The sequence below is a fragment of the Papaver somniferum genome, chromosome 2 (assembly GCF_003573695.1).
Source record: "Papaver somniferum cultivar HN1 chromosome 2, ASM357369v1, whole genome shotgun sequence".
In the NCBI taxonomy this organism is placed as follows: Eukaryota; Viridiplantae; Streptophyta; class Magnoliopsida; order Ranunculales; family Papaveraceae; genus Papaver; species Papaver somniferum.
Genome location: NC_039359.1, coordinates 58,942,759 through 58,962,155, shown reverse-complemented (window position 1 = coordinate 58,962,155; position 19,397 = coordinate 58,942,759). Strand labels below are relative to the sequence as shown.

The 19,397-nt window shown below is 37.5% G+C and overlaps 4 protein-coding genes across 6 annotated transcripts; 3 read left to right on the top strand and 1 right to left on the bottom strand.

The window, feature by feature from the left end:
• Positions 1-367: 367 nt before the first annotated feature.
• Positions 368-1,526, top strand: LOC113347766 (chlorophyll a-b binding protein of LHCII type 1-like). Its single transcript, XM_026591439.1, has one exon. It carries the CDS (start codon positions 570-572, stop codon positions 1,389-1,391), a length of 822 nt encoding a protein of 273 aa, XP_026447224.1. The 5' UTR covers positions 368-569; the 3' UTR covers positions 1,392-1,526.
• Positions 1,527-1,668: 142 nt separating this feature from the next.
• On the bottom strand, positions 1,669-3,337 carry LOC113347764 (probable fructokinase-5). Its single transcript, XM_026591437.1, has 5 exons — positions 3,087-3,337; positions 2,584-2,994; positions 2,338-2,478; positions 2,066-2,185; positions 1,669-1,965 (listed from the first exon to the last, which is right to left on the bottom strand). The coding sequence occupies exons 1-5, from the start codon at positions 3,270-3,272 to the stop codon at positions 1,750-1,752; spliced, it is 1,074 nt and encodes a 357-aa protein (XP_026447222.1). The 5' UTR covers positions 3,273-3,337; the 3' UTR covers positions 1,669-1,749.
• Positions 3,338-4,571: 1,234 nt separating this feature from the next.
• LOC113347765 (chlorophyll a-b binding protein of LHCII type 1-like) lies at positions 4,572-5,660 on the top strand. The gene has a single exon (XM_026591438.1). The coding sequence runs from the start codon at positions 4,655-4,657 to the stop codon at positions 5,474-5,476; it is 822 nt and encodes a 273-aa protein (XP_026447223.1). The 5' UTR covers positions 4,572-4,654; the 3' UTR covers positions 5,477-5,660.
• A 6,295-nt stretch (positions 5,661-11,955) lies between these two features.
• LOC113347763 (mediator of RNA polymerase II transcription subunit 15a-like) lies at positions 11,956-19,155 on the top strand. 3 transcript variants are annotated; one of them, XM_026591436.1, is made up of 11 exons: positions 11,956-12,229; positions 12,572-12,683; positions 13,982-14,105; positions 14,275-15,540; positions 15,757-15,836; positions 16,023-16,097; positions 16,201-16,794; positions 17,114-17,458; positions 17,643-17,834; positions 17,944-18,032; positions 18,602-19,155. In XM_026591436.1, exons 1-11 carry the CDS (start codon positions 12,162-12,164, stop codon positions 18,816-18,818), a joined length of 3,162 nt encoding a protein of 1,053 aa, XP_026447221.1. In that variant the 5' UTR covers positions 11,956-12,161; the 3' UTR covers positions 18,819-19,155. The 3 variants fall into 3 exon arrangements, with proteins under 3 accessions (XP_026447221.1, XP_026447219.1, XP_026447220.1); XM_026591434.1 differs by having other exon boundaries at positions 11,957-12,229; positions 14,239-15,540; XM_026591435.1 differs by having other exon boundaries at positions 11,959-12,229; positions 14,239-15,540; positions 15,760-15,836.
• Positions 19,156-19,397: the final 242 nt, after the last annotated feature.

Below are 19,397 nucleotides of genomic sequence, written 5' to 3'. Positions count from 1 at the left end.
GTTGACCGGATCGGCCGATCCATCCTGAATATCTTTGACTGTCAATTCCGGTCATATAATCCCTAATGAACACACTATTTGACCTACGGTTGTAGGTTCGAGACCCGGAATCTACGACAAACTCAAAAGCATTTGAAAGATTTATCTAAAGAAAATCTTAGACAACCAACAAGTGGGGTATTCTCTGGCTGGTGTTAAAACTTATAGCTGGTGGATGAGATAATGCCAACTCTTCAGCAATTGAGTAGATCCATGGAACTTTTATCAGCCAATCACAATATGGATACAGATATCCCAAGATAAGTTACCATTTGATTTTCCCTGGCTGGTGTTAAATTTATTTGATTTTCACAAGCTTGTGGATGGAAGGCTTCCTGCGTTCAACCGTTGAGCAGAGCCATGGAAGTTCATTATCCAATTACAAAGTGGATACAGATATCCCAAGATAAAGTTACCGTTTGATGCATGCTCCCTATTAATACAATAAGCATCAACAGTCTCAAAACACAAACTCATCCTTCCTTTCCTTAGACTGCTTCTTTCTAATCTTATTTCTATCACATCCTTCAATGGCTGCTTCAACAATGGCTCTCTCATCTCCTTCTCTTGCTGGAAAGGCAGTGAAAGTTACACCATCCGTCCCAGAGGGTGAAGGAAGAATCACCATGCTCTTCCAGAAAAAGACAGTGGCAAAGCCTGCTAAATCTTCTCAGCCCGCAGTTTCATCTAACAGCCCATGGTACGGTCCCGACAGGGTTAAGTACTTGGGTCCCTTCTCAGGCGAGGCTCCATCGTATCTCAATGGTGAATTCCCTGGTGATTATGGTTGGGACACTGCCGGACTTTCTGCAGATCCAGAAACTTTCGCCAAAAACCGTGAACTTGAGGTGATTCATTGCAGATGGGCTATGCTTGGAGCTCTAGGATGCATCTTCCCTGAATTGCTCTCACGTAATGGCGTTAAATTCGGTGAAGCCGTTTGGTTCAAAGCCGGAGCTCAAATCTTCAGTGAGGGAGGATTGGACTACTTGGGTAACTCAAGCTTAGTACATGCTCAAAGCATTTTGGCTATTTGGGCTACACAAGTTATCTTGATGGGTGCAGTTGAAGGTTACCGTGTTGCCGGTGGACCTCTTGGCGAGATTGTCGACCCACTTTACCCTGGTGGAAGTTTCGACCCCCTTGGACTTGCTGATGACCCAGAGGCTTTTGCTGAGTTGAAAGTGAAAGAGATCAAGAACGGAAGATTGGCAATGTTTTCCATGTTTGGTTACTTTGTTCAAGCGATTGTTACTGGTAAAGGACCTCTAGAAAACTTGGCTGACCATCTTGCTGATCCTGTTAGCAACAACGCTTGGGCTTTCGCCACAAATTTTGCCCCCGGAAACTAAGTGTACATGCTATGAAAAATGTTGATTCATTAATTACCTGGTTATTCAAATACACTATTGTTACGTTAGTGATGTAATTGAGATAACTTCTGACACCTCTAAATTTTATGCCATTTTTTTTGTAATTTGAGTTCATTTTTTTATCATAATAAATCTCTTCATCTGGGTTTCACAAACTGATCCGCATTGCACATTCATAATTGACCCTGTGATGAGTTCATTACAAGCTACTGCAATGTAATAATTGTTGCACCCTGCTAAGAATTTGGTTGGTAACTTAAATAAAATAAGAAAATATTTATTTAGTTCAATACTTGAAATACAGCGAATGATAGCTAGTATGATACTAGCGAGATTACTAGCTATATTTCTTTGCAAGCCTTGAGCCATCCAAAAGCATTCGACAGTAATTAAATAAACGAGTTAACAATGGCTCCTTCATAATGCCATCGTTTGCAATGAATTCAAGAGCCGTCGACATCTTCGGAAGAGAAGGAATTGCTCCTTTCTGTGTTGTTGACAATGCTCCGCATGCACTAGCTAACGTAAGCATTTTCCTTAGTTTTTCTTCGTCCTGATCAAAATACGCAAGTAACCCATATTAAAAGAATTGTTTGGGAAATTATTCGAGCTAGTTTTTTCGTTAAAATGGAAATGTATGAACAAAGGATTGCCTCAATGAGAGAAGGGTCTTGGGCGATTGAGTGAAGAAGTGCCCCCATGAATGCATCACCAGCGCCTGTTGTATCAACTTTCTTAAGTGAATAGCCTTTCACTTTGCCTCCTTTGAATTTCTACACATAAAATGCCAATCGATCAACACAAACTTATTAGCTACAACTTCCAAAAATTGAAAGATTAGAAACGCGTCAAGCAAGGGAGGCCGGAGGTCCGACATCCATACAGTTCAGGATAATAGGGTAAATGAGATATTGAAATGTAAAACCTTGGTGTAGTATGTAACACCGTCCTTTCCGTAGGTGACAACCAGCAATTTCAAGCCATCAAACCAGAATGTTTTAAGAATATCATCTTCGTTTAATGGATCTCCGTTTTCCATAAGAAACTCGACTTCGTTGTCGCTAACCTACAGGTGAACCATTCATGCATAAGTCCATATATGTTAAGCTAGCTTAACGAGTCCATTTATGATATGATAATAAGTAATTAATATAGTGATCAATTCATAAACCTTGATAATATCAGCTTCTTTCCAAATGCTCATAATGGCTTCTTTAGCATTCTCGGCTGACGGCCATAGTGGCAACCGAAGATTTGGATCGTATGAGAGTAGTGCACCGGCTTGTTTAGCTATTTTCATGGCAGCCAAATGAGTGGAACGACATGGCTCTGATATCAAACTTATGGAACCATAATGAAAGATCTTGGCTTGCTTTATCAGTCTGATGTTTAGTTCAGATTCTCTAAACATCATATCTGCACTTGGGTTTCTGTAAAACATGAACTCCCTTTCACCACCCTTTGTTAATGTTACAAACGCCAAACCCGTTCTGGCGTCATCGTCAAAACACACTCCGTCACTATTTACGCCATTCTTTTTCAATATATCGACAAGCATCTTACCGAACTCATCGTTTCCTACCTGTTCATGTATACATAATAAGTAAACTAAAATCATTTACAAGCTAAAGCTAAGGAGGATAAAGAAAAGTGAGAGTAAAAAATGAAATTAACCTTGCCCACGAAAGCGGAGGTACCATCAAGTCTAGCAATGGCACAAGCAACATTAGCAGGAGCACCACCAGCAGCCTTGACGAAAGTCCTTGTATCTGCTAGAGAAACACCGGCAATTTCCGGAACAAAATCTATAAGCATTTCCCCGAATGACACGACTAGTCGAGAATCCGATGAAATTGTCATTTCTATTCTCTTTTAACTATCAAACTAATTGTACAATCCTAAAATTAATCTGAACTAGTACTGATATTAAGAGCAATGTTCACATTGAGAGGCAAAGGGTCTTAAATAGGTTGTCTAACATTGTCGTACAGTTTACGTAAAATATATGCATCAACGGACAGCTATTTTGATATCATGCTCAAACTATACCTAAACTCTTCTTATAGATACAAGTATATACTGGGGAAAAAAAAAAGCCAAAAACAATAAGAATAAAGTTGTTTGCTTTTTATATAAAATGAAGTTATCCGTAGAAAAGAATGGTGCATATTTAGATATACACTCTTCAATATTTTATGATCAACCCAAAAGAATGAATGGGACAATTTTGCTTTGGAAATTTAACATTCTTACAAGTGTAACTTGATACGAAAGGAAAGAACACTAACATATGGCATTTGTCACGCGCCTTATCCAAGACATGTAGATTATAGGAGGCTTCCAATTATGAATTGATTGACTAAGGCTTGCATCTTGCATGCATTAAAACCAAAAATCCTCGCAATATTTATGTTATGTGTTGAACTATTATTATTAGTTCATTCTTAAGTTCAGCATTGCTGTACTGTGGAGTTGAGCTTGTAGCACAAGGCTGTTTGGATGAGTATGGCCTAAGAACGTTGCTTCAAATTTCCACACAAGGAAGGCATGTTTAAAGATAGAGACAAATTGGGAAGGAAATGAGTTGGATTTCAAATGAAGGCATGTTTTTTCGACCCTCCTGTGACTATATATAGTTACCATATTCTTCTGTTTTACTGGATGAATTCTGAAGTTGCCAATAAAGTGAACCAGGTACACTCACACTGGACTGTTACAAATGAACACAAAGGCCAGCTGTTTGGTTGAGTATGGTTTAACCTTATCTTTTCACATGATCCAGGAAAAATCTAAAAAAACAACAAGTGGGGTATTCCCTGGTTGGTGTTGAAACTCTTAGATTTTTACTAGCTGGTGGATGAAAGAGAGCCATGACTTTGTTAGCCTGTTACAGTATCCCAAGATAAGTTACCGTTCGATTTTCCCTGGGCTGGTGTTAAATTCTTTTGATTTTTATAAACTTGTGGATGGATAAGTTACCGTTTGATTTTCCCTGGCTGGTGTTAAATTCTTTTGATTTTCATAAACTTGCGGATGGAAGGGTATGTACTATTCAACTGTTGAGCAGAGCCATGGAACTATCATAGCCAATCACAGTATGGATACAGATATCCCAAGATAAGTTACCGTTTAATGTTAACTCCTATTAATACAACCCAACATCAACAGCTTCAATACACAAACTCATCAAACTTTCATCTCATTTCACTTCTTTTTCAATCTTCTTTCCATAATATCATTTAATGGCTGCTTCAACGATGGCTCTCTCTTCTCCTTCTCTTGCTGGAAAGGCAGTGAAGCTAACTCCATCCATTCCAGAAGCTGAAGGAAGAATTACCATGCTCTTCCAGAAAAAGACGGCGGCAATGGCAGCTAAATCATCTAAACCTGCCGTTTCATCTAACAGCCCATGGTATGGTCCTGACCGAGTTAAATACTTGGGACCTTTTTCCGGTGAGGCTCCATCATATCTCAATGGTGAATTCCCTGGTGATTATGGTTGGGATACCGCTGGGCTATCTGCTGATCCTGAAACTTTCGCCAAGAACCGTGAGCTTGAGGTGATTCACTGTAGATGGGCTATGCTCGGAGCTCTAGGATGCATCTTCCCCGAATTGCTCTCACGCAATGGTGTTAAATTCGGTGAAGCGGTTTGGTTCAAAGCTGGAGCACAAATTTTCAGTGAGGGAGGATTGGACTACTTGGGTAACTCAAGCTTAGTACATGCTCAAAGCATTTTAGCTATTTGGGCTACACAAGTAATCTTGATGGGCGCAGTTGAGGGTTACCGTGTTGCCGGTGGACCTCTTGGTGAGATTGTCGACCCACTTTACCCCGGTGGCAGCTTCGACCCTCTTGGACTTGCTGACGACCCAGAGGCTTTTGCTGAGTTGAAGGTGAAGGAGATAAAGAATGGAAGATTGGCTATGTTTTCCATGTTCGGGTACTTCGTTCAAGCAATTGTGACCGGTAAAGGACCTTTAGAGAACTTGGCAGATCATCTTGCTGATCCTGTTAGCAACAATGCCTGGGCTTTTGCCACAAATTTTGCCCCTGGAAAGTGAGTGTCAGAGCTAGTGTCAATTCATTAGTGACCTGGTAATAATTCTACCAGGTAGTGTTTATGTTTTAGTGATGTAAATAGATCTACTTGAGAGTACACCTTTCAAATTATGCGATTTTTCTGTAATTTGATTTCATTTTTAACCAATGAACTTAATTTTAAGCTCTTCAATAAGGTTTCACAATTCAATTTTGATTTAGACTTAAACTGCAATTTATAGCTCGATACTGCTATGAGTTGCTAAAATATTAAACCTGAATTTCATTATCTCAATGTATTAGAGAGAATGAACGCAAGCCCATAAGAAAAAAAGATAATTCAGTTTTCCAACCCGTAACTAATATAGTTCCGACTTTTGATTTCTTGTAGTTTCATTTTTGTGAGGTTCCGGCTTTATCCTTTCGCGACTAATACTCTCTTCGTTCCAAATTAATTGAGATAATTGGTTTTAAATTTTGTCCCATAAATAATTGAGCTATCTCACTAATCAAAAGGATATTTCTAAAATTATCCTTTTAATTGATTATTGTTACTATAAGAAAATACACAAAATTGGTTAAAAAGACCAAAATCAACAATGTCTGGGTGAAAAGTACATTTAGATTTTGATACTGTTTAAATGGACAAAAATGTAAAAATAGCCAGGATGTAAACAGTTTCATCATACCCATTTTTAAATACTTTTTTCTTATTTTTAATTTACATCAGGATGCATCCAGTTTCATCCTTGCTATTTTTTAAGTTTAAATCAGGATGAATCCAGTTTCATCCTTGCTAATTTTTTGGTGTCCATTTCACCCATAATAATTTTTACTCGTCCATTTGAACCATGTTTTAAAAATATTTGGACAAATGACTCATTTTTCGTTCTAAATTTACTAGTTATTACCCATAAGGGTATGATTGTAAAAAATATTTAAACGTACTTTCATTTCCTCCTTACCTTAATAATTGTGCAAACTACAAATAACTCAACTAAATTGGGACAGAGGGGTATTTGGATACGGCAGCGAATGTCAAATCATACCATGAATTTGTTGGCTTTAAATACCAGGGATTAGATGATTGTACATGGATGTTTGTCGTAATGCTGCTGAGACTTTTTCTACCCGGACGATAAATAGTAATGCGAATTTCGTGGTGCTCATAAAAACTTTGGAAATGGTAACAGTTACCTGAATTGGAAATCTTTTACGGATCACAATCTAGTAAAAATTAAGGGTGTTCCTTTATATACCTCTACAACTACTAACGATACCCCATTATCTACATATCCTCTAAGCCAATCTTCCTGCCCCATCAAAAACATTAGCTTTTGTGTACCCCCGAATACATATCACCGATATATTTTTTCTGGAAAATACATTAAACTTTCTTCTCACCGGTCAACGACATATTCTTTCTTCGAAACAAAATCTCTTTTACGATCATCAGTTGGGTTCTTGCTGTGTTCAAGTTGACATTAAGAGAAACACTGAGATTTGATGCTGAGAAAGTTTGATTCTTGCAGTTTTAGTAAAGAAGATGGGTTTTTTTGCGAATGGCGAGGGATTACGAATCGAATTAGCGTATAAATTGAATCAGTAATGGGTTTTTGTTGGAATTCGAAATTGCAGGTGAACTTAGTTAAGAAAGATAAATAACGGCTTAAGAAGATGATAAGTCTCGACTGTCGCAGTCTTAAAAACTACAAATCAGCCAAGAGTAATCAAACCGATGTGTTTAACTTCTTTTAAGTCAAAATTAATAATAGAGCATTAGTATCAAAAGAAAAAACTTTATTCAGAAAAAAAAAAAAAACCAGACAATCTCTAAATAGCGCTAGCAAAAAGAAAAAGAAGAGCTGCAACAAAGTGCATCACTCAAAACATGAAAGAACAGAGATATTCAGAAAAGCTAAGCACAAGTGAAACTGCATCTCTGCCAGTATCCAAGTCGCAAGCAACCCAGCAACGGTACAGCTCTTGGTTAGCTACAATTCCTACCCGAGCTCCACCAACATATGATGCTTCTTTCATTCGTTAATGTGCATGTACAAGAATAAACATTAAACAAATTCACTGTTAAAATATTCCCCCAAAATAACTAATTTATGTTCCGCAGACTACTTGGAGACCTTACAGACTATGGAGTTATCTAGCTATATACATAACAAATTTATCATGAGATGACCGATTGAACTTACGGTATTCACGGCTCATCGAGGTCTATGTCCTCATCGACGTCTATGTCCTCTGTAACCTGCAAACCTTGCCCGAATTGTTTTTGTTCGATATTTTCCCATCCTCGATGCATCTTTTCCATGTGTGGAGTCCACAATAGCGCCTCCTCGGTGCATATAGAATTCCATCCATTAAGAACAGGTGGAAAAGGAGCACCAGGTTTCAGTATTGCCTTAACAAAGTGTTCATTGTCGAGATTAAAAATCGTCACAACCTTGAAATCTTCTGGAGGTGGAGTTCTCAACGGAAACCATGTTGTGCATCCCATATTCGAATACGATGAAAAGATAAATTTAAATGCAGAGGAAAATATAGATCCCATTCCGGGCAAAACCATCCAGTACCTACGGGTTGCAATGAATTGTTTATACTGGAGAGAGCGGAGTATACTGTTGTATTCTATCAGTCCACCAATTATTGGTATGTACAGATCTGGATACTATATATTCTGCTGTATATGGTTATGTAAAGAGGGGTATGGTTAAACAAAATTTGAAAGAATTAGAAAATCTTTATGTTAACCAACTTATAACTGCCATAACTAATTGTAGGGGTACCGCTAGTGTTTTTAGGGATATATAAAGGAGCACCCAAAAATCAAATGAAAACTTTATGAGTTCAACAGGAAGATTGATTTACCCGATGACTGGTCCTTTCTCTTCGGGATGTGTCCAAGACTTAACGCAAAAATCGGTGCTACTTTAACCCTGGTACAAATTTCATTCACACCTTTTTCTAGTATGGATGCTACTAAGGTAACGGTCCGAGGTGTACCAATTTATTTGGGGTGTATTATAAAATCCATATAAGAGCAACTCACCACTAAATCTTTTTAGGTTACTTGTCCAGGCGAATAGCATCAACTAAGTTTTGTGCAGTAGGGATAACTTCCCCCGAGACAGGTTAAGCCGAGCACGTCAACGTGGGACGGTCGTCCCATACTAAAACGATTTTCGGCTGAAGCTGAGACTGAGGCTCGTCTCAAAGTGGGACGACCGTCCCACATTAATCCGACAATGGTCGGGTTTATAGCAGCTAGTTTCTTCCTCCAATAAATAATTATTTATTTAATATTTAATTTTCTCTTGAATTATTTCTACTATAAATTTTTCTCTTGAAATGTCTCATAAGGTTATTTTTATTTTTTGTGAAGCCAAACTTGAGGCTACTATAAATAAGATATGTGGTAACTTAAAAAAATAATTGAAAATGGTAAAAAAAAAAAGAGTTATACAAGTTTTAGAAGTTAATCCTGGAAAATGTTCTGCTAATTAAAAAGCAAAGAAAAGCTCCAGTTTGGAAAGTTAACAACCAAAGTTTCAAAAACAAACGCGAAATAGTTCACAAGCGTGTTGAATGGAAGATACGTCAAATGAAGAAAACCAGGAGGCCAAAGATTATACTAAATTTTTATTAACGTCAATATTTAAGTTTTTATTATTTTCTAAGTTTATATCTTGTAAAAGAAGTGGCAGTAATATTAAGTAATGAAAATATTTAGACTCATGTTTTAAGTGATACGTATTACATTTAGACTTGCATATAAAGTAACTTGATTTCATAACGACAACAATAACATCAAACTATATTAAATCTAGGGACATAAACCTTATATAGTTCATAGCATTCAAAATGCTTAAGCTCTCTTCTGTTTTCTTCAATAAACTGGACTTGAATCATGGTTTTCTGAAAAACAAATAAACAATAGTTAATATGATTTTGATTAAACTATGATGCAGTTACTCAATGAGGACAATGGTACTAAGATATTCACCAGTTATTCGTCAGGCAATCCAGAATTATTATAGTGAATTATCCACAAAAATTCAGTATAACGTCTGATATCATTATTGATGAATGAAAATCTTAGTTTAAGCTCTTGTTGTTTCTTAAATGTTCATTTCGCAACGCTACAAAACTTTGACACACCCTTTCCCAGAAATAGTCACTGGTCATGTTTCTCATTACAATATGTAGCCAACATCGAATAAGAGTAACATCTTCTTCCATGGTAAAGAAATGGAGAGCCCTTCCGATGCAGTACAAATGTGATTGAGATTGACCATCTGTAAGGATGTTGAAACAAGCTCCCTTATAAAGAAACGGTTTCCCGTGAGTTTCCTGTGAGTTTTTTATCTTGATTAAGAACGAGCATCTTGGTTTCCGGATTTCCCCGTTTCTGGAACGAACAATGTGAAAATGTTTTGCCAAGTAGACGTTTGCGACATGGATTAATCATGCATGACATTTTATATAATATAAAAAACGTATGTTTTACAGATAGCTAAATCCGCTTCTTGAGAAAATTTAGGACCAGGGATTCTAACGGACATTTTTTTGGTATTTTTCTTACAGAAGTCTGAGAATGAAAGGTTAAGATAGAGAAGGTGTGGTTTTGGAGCTGAAATCGTCTGAATTTTATAAGGAATGGAATAAGAGTCGTTAGATGAGACTAGCTGTTGCGGCTCAGCCAAGGCCCATCGTATTAATGTGAGACAAGATAACGACTTTATTATTAATGGTCATATTTTTCCTTATATAAATCATACACTGCAACCAATATTTTCCAAACACAATCAAAAACATTCTCAATCAACACCATGTTTTCTAAAAGTAAAGGAAAACAAATATTATGCGGGAAGCAAAAGAGGTTTGTCCATTATGTTAATATCATGGATGACTATATATAGTCTGATACAATGCCCTTGGATGTATTCTAAGTAGGTTGTTCAGCTAACAGAATGGTTATTGAATCACAACCAGAAAAGCTTAAGGTATTTGCAAGGTCAAGATCCTAAGTAACAGTCGTGAAAACCGCACATGCTAGTTGATGTTGTGAAGGAGCAAGAAGATGAAAAGGTGGACGCATCATGCAAAAACTTGTAACTTAAAGCAATGTTGAAGAAGTCACAGCACGGCCATGAAGTAGAGTTTACAACGTAGTTGGTAATTAGAGGATGCTCAAGCCCTGGTTGCAAATACATTATGTAGTTTCACACTTCAGCAGAAGAATACACTTCTGGAAATGTCCATCATGTTTTAAGTTGGAGTAGACTAGTTAAGTGTATAAATTGATTCCACCATCATTATGTTGTCATGTGCTTATTTGATTGAAATGTCTTATATTCATCCGTGCACTAGCATAACCAATTTGAACCTTTTTTTTTGAATCAAAGTACATTAGATTAGTAAAATCATATTAGACTCAATTGCAACTAAATCATAAAAGCGAGATAATCAACATCATCATTCATGGAGTAGGTTGTAGAGCTACTGGTGGAGCATCTAGAAGGCAAAAGGCGTGGAACCTATGAAGCTATTTAAGGATGTTGAAACAAGTTAAAAACTGAAAAAGTCTTTCATTAGTTTGCTGCCATATAGCTGCAGTTCTTTGGATCAATTCAGCTTCAGTTTCATTGTTAAGCCTATTTCGATTAATCTGCATTAGCATACCAAGAAATTAGTTGACAACACAACAAATTGATCGACAACGAGCATAAAATCCATTAGTATTACGGTTTCTCAGACTTCCTCTTTTTGTAGCGAGCATTACAAAACTTGATGCCAAAAAGTCGTATGCTAATAATTTGTAATAGCGTCGATATTTTCTCTTGTTTGAAAAATATAAGCTGTGCAAATTGCTGAATATTCTTTCTGAGTAAACTTAGGAACATGAACTCTGATGGCCACATTTTTTTGGATTTTTTCTGAAAGATTTTGAGAATGAAAGATGAAAATTGATGGCCACATTTTTTGGATTTTTTTCGAAAGATTTTGAGAATAGGATTTTGAGAATGAAAGATGAAAATTGAAGTGAAATTATAAGAAGAGAAGATGTAGTTTTGGAGCTAACAATGATTGTATTTATAAGAAGTGGAATTAGAGCCGTTACTAGCTCACTCAAGGAAGGATATCTCATTGTGAGACGAGACTCGACTCAATATAAGCCGACTAGCTTATGTTGATGTGCCTGTCTCAAGTTGAGCCGACCGTCTCAACTTGAGACTCGATCGACAAACCCTTTGTCCATCCATTTTGAGTGTTTGTCAGTCCGACAGTGGCTGTTTAATTGGAAAATCTGTTACTCATCGAGTCCCATTAGACTTTCTCTAAGAACAAATTCGTTACCTTTGAATTGGTAATTTGGTACACCCCCAGATGAAAATAGTACCCTTATTGGCAACAAGTCTCTTTTTTTGTGTTTAATAATCGGCAGGTGTCACCGTAAAACAGGAAAGTTCATTTTCAATTCCTATTTTTGTCGTTTCTACAAGACTTTAGTTTAAAAGTCATCTTCTTCTCCGATACAGATAAACAAATTTCCCTCTCTCTCTAATTCTCTCTCCTAAACAAAGTTTATCCATACTTTGTTGGATAATCCAATTTTTCACTGGAATTTGATTTTAGGATTTCATTTTCTTCTTTGTGAGTGAGACCTCACCTGCCAAAGTTGAACCACCTAACATGGCGGACGCTCCTAATTGGAGAACACAAATTCCACCTGGTTCTCGCCACACAGTTGTCACTAAGATGTAAGTAAGCCAGTTCTTGTTTGGTCTTAACTTAGGAAATTTGGGTTAACCAGATTAGGGCAAAATATGATCACGCGAAACCCTTTTTATTATTATTACTATTTTTATTATTATTATTATTATTATTATTATTGTGTGTGTATTGATCATTTCAAACATGGATTCAACATTTTGAATTCTATATCAAAGAGAAATTCTGTACCAAATGTCTTTTTTTTTTTGTTTGCAAATTGAGGGATGTATTTTGTAAGGTGACGCTTGATATGATGTTTTTTACCTGTTAGTAACTTGCAATTGATTCAACTAGACGTAGTTTTAATTGTCTATAAACTTATTGTGTAGAATGGAGACTCTGAAGACACAAATTCCAAATGCTGGACCAGAAGGATTGGTTGAGCTTAATAAATTTGCTGTAAGATTTGAGCAAGAAATATTCAATGCTGCTACAAGTCAGGTATATTAATCAATTTGGTGTTGTTATTGTAGTAATTGTATTTCTTTGTTAGTTTTGTCTACTGATGAGTGAGCATGATTTTCCCATTTTTTCACCATTGAATCGTCAGAATAAGCACAGTTTTCTCATTTGGTGTTTTAATTACTGACAACTGAGTTTTGGGGGTTACATAGGACTGTAGGATCATTTGGTAGAAGTGCTCTATTGTTGTCATGTGCTCTTTCGTGGTGCACTAATAATTGGATTGAAAAATTGTTATTAGCGAATCTTCTGGTGTAATTCGTGATTGTCAAGTACACTTGTCATTTCGTGCCGAATTTGATATCTTAACCTTTTACATAGAACAATCCTGATTTATGGAGTGCACATGACATTTCATGTACATAGCTTGCTGAACTCATCGAGTTATTTCGAACTGAAGTAATGAAATTTATCTGTGTTCTTCTGTTACGAAACTTATCTTAGAACCTCAATTGCTTAGAACCGCTCAGTGCTTTTATGGTTTTCAATTTGATTGAGTTCTCACTCCGGCATGTACTCTTTTATGCGAACGAACTGAGTGGCAGTAGCTAAATTCTAGGGGATTCCTTGCGAGAGTTTTCCCGATAAGCCAATGTTAAATATCCATTCTGTGTAGTATGTCTTTCCTCTTTTTGTTAAACTTGTTGGAAAGATCTGACTTCAGATGGTCGATCTAAAAGCTTTAGCTAAACATGATCATTGTTACCGTTTTGCTATGTCCTCGTATTAACCGGTTCCGTTCAAAGGAATCACACTTAGCTCTATAATTCAGCACCCTCTTCACTGCCGCTCTGACTTCTGACTAGTAATTCGGTTTTCCATTATAGATTTGATCTGAATTTTCGCTATGGAAAAATCTTTAGCTGTGAATTATAACAAAATCATGTCAGTCACTCTGTTGGTAGTGTTGGATCCTGCACAACCTTGTTTTAGTTTACATAAGTTTTGACCCCTTTTGTGCTACTCTACTCTTTTGGTCATAAATGGTTGATTTTGTCCCTTTACATCCTGAAAGGTGCAAGTTCCAAGCAGTTTCTGGTTAATATGTAGGTTGTTTTCAGATGAATGATGTCCTAAAAGAGCAGAATCATGTAATATACATCCTTCAGTTGGCCTCTACATGGACAAATGGTATTTTGTAGAGAACTGGGTAAAAATTAGGTGCATTTGTTTATCATCTTTGCATCATATATAATTTTTTGTATCTTGCCTAAGTAATCTTTTTTGCATCCATGCAGCATTTATGGAATCTAAGTAAATTAATTTTGTAAATACAGTTGGATTATCTAGGAAAAATATCTTTGAAGATGCTGGCAATGGAGACAAAATCTCAGACAAATGGAGTTGCTAATTCTTTACCCTTAAATAGTGGTGGTGGTAGCCAAAATCCTCAAGATCCAGGTAAGAGTTTCTATGCAGGAGAGATTGCTGGTACAGTGTTGTTTGATTTGCAATGTGGCACATGCTTTACTTATTCTTTGTGAATTATAAGTCACCTTATTGTTTGTTTTTTTCTGTCATTGTACGAAAATAGTGTCTCATAGTATGCAGTCCCAATTGCGCAACCCAGGGCAGTTACAAATTCCTTTAGCGAGCGAGTCTCAAGCACGGCAGCAGCTGTTATCCCAGAATATTCTGAATAATATCGGAAATTCTGGAATCCAAGGACCTGTAGCATTGTCATCTGCATTGCCTTCTGGGGCCAATCTCACTCAATCCTCGATGCCTAATGCCATTAATCAGGGATCCAACATGCATTCCAGAATGGCACAGAATTCTTCTGGGAATCTAGTTGGTCAGGGAGGTTTAGCATCGAATATGTTGGCTAACTCAACAAGGAAGATGCAAGGATATCAGCTTCCACAACAGACCGGTTCTCAACAACAGCAGTCTCAAAGTTCGCAGAAGATTTTGCATCAGCAACAACACCTATTGAAGCAGAAGCAGCAGCTGCAACACCTACCGGGAAACGTACCATCCTCCATTATGCAGTCACGCATGCAGCAACAACAACCACAGCAACAACAGCAAAACCCAATGCAGTCAACTAAATTGCAATCTACTCAACAGCCTCATATGCAAATTGGTCTTCAGCCAAGCCAGTCGGCACTTCAACAGACTCAGCCCTCAATGATGCAATCTTCTTCAGGTCTTCACCAGAACCCGCAGTCTTCTGTTGCACAGACCACACCTAATGTTCGTCAACAATATCCACAGAGTGTCCTTAGGAAACCACAGCAACAGGCTCAACGGTCTAGGCACCAACAAGCTCCTGTTCTGCATCAGCAACAGCATCTGGTGTTGCCTTTACAGCAGCAAATAAATGTCCCAAATTTGCCTTCACGGCAACAAAACAATGTATCCAATATGCAGCAGCAACAACAGCAGCACAAACAGGGGTTGCTAGAACATCAGAATAACATCGCAAATATGCAGCAACATTTACTTGGAAATAATATCCCCCTTCAGCAGCAGCTAAGTCAACAAAGTAACACGTCAGGGTCACAGAAGCAGCATCAGCAGCCAATGCATACCGTGCATCAGCAAAGGGAAAACATGCAGAAACAACAAAATGCACAGGTATCAACAAATTTGTTACAAATCCAAGAGCAACATGCACAATCCCAACCAGCACTACAACAACTTATGTTACAGCATCCATCTCAAACAACGCAAATGCATCAGAAATTGGGATTGCAACAACAACCAAATTCATTACAAACGGACATGCAACCAAAGATTCAGACATCTACTGGCTCGATGCTCAACCATCAAAGTTTATTGGATCAGAAGCCAGTGTTCCATTCACAAAGACCACCTCCAGAGGACTCATCAGGTATGTCATTTTGGTCGAAAATCCACTTTACATTGCTTTGGTATGGGTTGTGTGTTTTGTAGAACTTTTCTTCTTTAATGGTTTTCGACACAATTATTTTCTGTTGCCTTCTTTTCCTCTTTTTCAGTTCTGTCCTTTTCTCTTTTTTTTTTTTTTTACTGTAGAGGAATGGAGGACTTGTTGTCTAATGGTTATCATCTGCTATTTTTCATTTAGCAGCAATAGATGCAGCAATAACAGGAAATGCAACCACAACTGGAAATGTTGTCGATGTGCAGGAGGAAGTTTATCAGAAAGTATGGTTCTAATCACCTCTTTTAGCTTTCGTATGTTTTATTTTTTTTCTAATGTAATTTGCATCTTAGCCGTCTCAAACCTTAGCAATCAAAGCTTTTGTCAGTTGACAAGATTAGCCGAGTTGCTAAAAACATACCATCTTGTGTTCTTTACCTGTTTACCAATCTATTTGGTTATAATTGTAGATTAAGTTCATGAGAGAAAAATACTTACCAGATCTTAGTCACATGCACCAGAAGATCTCTCAAAAATGCCAACAGGTCAGTATTTGGTTTTTCTTTCTGTTTAACTTACAACATGGCTCATTTTTTCGTTGGGTAATTGCGCTTGATAAACGTTTGTTCTCCTTTTGTCGTGTGGTAGCATGATTCTCTTCCACAACCACCGAAGTCTGAACAACTTGAGAGGCTCAAAGCTTTCAAGAATTCGTTGGAAAAAATAATGGGGTTCTTGAATCTTCCCAAAAGTATGATGATACCTAGTTTGAAGGATAAGGTGGCTTCGTATGAGAAACAGATCCTGTGTATTCTGAACTGGAAGCATTCAAGAAAACCTGGCCTACCCCAGCCACAACTTCAGCAACAGCAGCACCAGATGCATTTGGATAATCAGAAGCAGCAACAGTTGTTGCAGCACCACCACCAGCAGCTGCTGCAATCTACAAACTCACCCTTTATTGTCCCTTCTCCTTCTCCACTCCTGGCTCGTTCTCCAATTCCCGGGGATCCCGAGAAACAGACTTCTGGAGTTTCCTCTCAGTCAAATACAGGAAACATTGGGCATGTACATAATACTGCTTATCTTGGTGAAGTGCAATCTCCTGCTATTGGCACTCCTGGGATATCAGCATCCCCTTTGATCGAAGAGTTCACTGGTCCAAATGGCAATCAGGTCACATCCTCCACAATCACTAAGCCAAGTGTTACAGAGCAGCCCATAGAACGCCTGATGAAAGCGGTATGCTGTTTTTTCTCCTTATTATTAGTTATTGTGTGGTTTGATTATCCAATTCATTTTAGGTTAGCAGTTAAACACACATCAAAATCTCATAATGCTACAACCAGTTGGAATACTTACGCACTCTTACACCGTAATCCTTGACTCGAGAACGGCACAATCCTTGAAGAATACATTTGAAAGTATACCACAGCTTGAAAATAAAGGCTGATTGCAAGGGAATAGACATTACATTAGTAATGTCAGATGCCATCCACTTAGAAATAGACGTAGTTGTTGCTATTGTTTAACATCATTGTGCATCTTCATCTTTGCTCAGGTAAACTCCATATCTCCTAAAGCATTTAGTGCTTCTGTCAGTGACATTGGGTCAGTCATTAGTATGATCGACTGGATAGCTGGATCTGCACCAGGTAATGGATCCAAATCTGCTGTGGGTGAAGATTTGGTGGCTATGGCAAGATGTCGTATACAAGCAAAGAATCTTATTCAACAAGATGGAAGCTCAGCAAGGAAGAAAATGAGGCGTCACACAGTTGCAGTTCCCTTAAATGCCATGTCATCAGCTGGCAGTATGAACGATAATTTCAAGCAGTTGGTTAGTATGGAATTATCTGATATTGAGTCCACTGCGACCACTAGGATGAAGAGATCTCGAGATGAGGTATGGCGTTGACATAATGTTCATCTAAATATTAGAGCCTTTAGATTTATGTAAGAGAAAAAATATGATACTGTTTTTATCTTCTTTATATGAAAGATTAAGGTACTTCTGCAGTTCCATTTTTTGTTCCTTTAGTTGAATGATCCTCTTCACTTCTAGTTTTGTTTGATGTCATATTTTGCAGGCCATCCATGTGTTGCTGGAGGAAATTGGGAAGATTAATCAACGTCTAATCGACACTGTAGTGGATATCAGTGACGAAGATGTTCGTTCAATTGCAGCTACAGGTGCTGCTGAAGGAACCATTGTCAAGTGCTCCTATAACGCTGTTGCTGTCAGTCGGAACTTGAAGGCGCTGTATGCTTCAGCACAAATGGTGTGATTTCTGAATCTAAAAACTTATTGTTTGGGCTATTCATATTTTGATTTGTCTTTACTTATCTATTTATTTGTTACTTATTTGTTACTTGTTTATGATTCTGCAGACTCCAATTCAGCCCTTAAGGTTGCTCGTTCCCACAAATTATCCGAATTGTTCTCCGATACTCTTGGACAGGTTTCCCGTTGAACCGAGGTAAAATTTTGGTGGATAACGGTTTCAATCATACTATTATTTGTAGATTGCGTGAAATATGTCACTTCATATTTATATCATTAAACACCAGTTGAATAGCCTTCCTGCTCTGGCTAACTGGAACTTTCACAAAACCACCTGATAATTAAGTGGTATAAATCTTATGGTGATGAACCAAAGGAATAAATCATTTGAGAGGATGATCTTTTGTGGTGGATGCGGAGATCATGATAGTGAAAACTTATCCTCGATGAAAAGCCACAAGTTGCTTTAGTGCTAATCTCTTTACCGAAAGGTGGATGCTAGAGCAACCTTAACTTTGCAATTCCGTTCAGTATATACGGTATATGCGACTTCTCAGTCACAGTTAAAAGATATTAAGCACTCTCCAGAAGGAGTGCCCTGCAAAAAACTGTGCCACAGTTTGTACTATGTGGTTGATCTTACATTTCCTAATACTTCCATGGGTGTTTGATAATGGGTTGTGTATTCTTGACATAACTGCATCTTTAAACAGTTAGTTGGTAATTTGTTCACCAATAATCAATTTAAGTATTTTGTTATGACAGTAAGGAGCACGAAGACTTATCAACCAAGGTAAAGTCGAGGTTCGGCAGATCTCTTCGCAGTCTTTCACAGCCGATGTCTCTTCACGATATGGTGAAGACCTGGGATGTATGTGTTCGAGCAGTGATATCTGATTATGCTTGCCCAAGAGGAGGGAGCTTCAGCTCAAGGTGTGGTGCTTGGGAGAATTGCCCAAGTGCCATTGACTTGATCAGCTAACTGACCCTGATTCAGAATCTCTTCTTCAGAGAATACTCATTTATATCATTTACAGTCCCCTTTGCAGCATTAATATGAAGGAATTGACTGTACAGTGTAAATCCATTTTACCCTTGACGGCATCATCACAAAGAAGATTGGCTATTTTAAAGTAAAATGAAAAATTGATTGTACAGAGGATGTTGCATTATGATTTAATAGAGTAATTATCCATAATTTTTGTTAGAATACTGATTATATCTTATTACGTTGTCAATGTCTGGGTTAGTTGTGAAAGTGAACTCTTTGTACATATGAAAAAGGTACATATAAAATGACTTGTATGATGTATCCCATATATTTATAATTAAGGATGTCTTTCTAGTAAAAATCAGAACAGTGATAAGTTACTATCACTGTGTTCAGGAGTCAAGACCGTCCTTAAAAATCAGAACATTGAAAAAAAAAAGGGGGGGTTTCTTTGAAAAAGTTCACCACTTCATTAAGATAAGAAACTTGAGGTTACATTTCTAGGATATTTTGTTCCAATCCTGTTTTTAAATACAATTTCTTGGATGAAGGATGGGCATGTGAATTCCT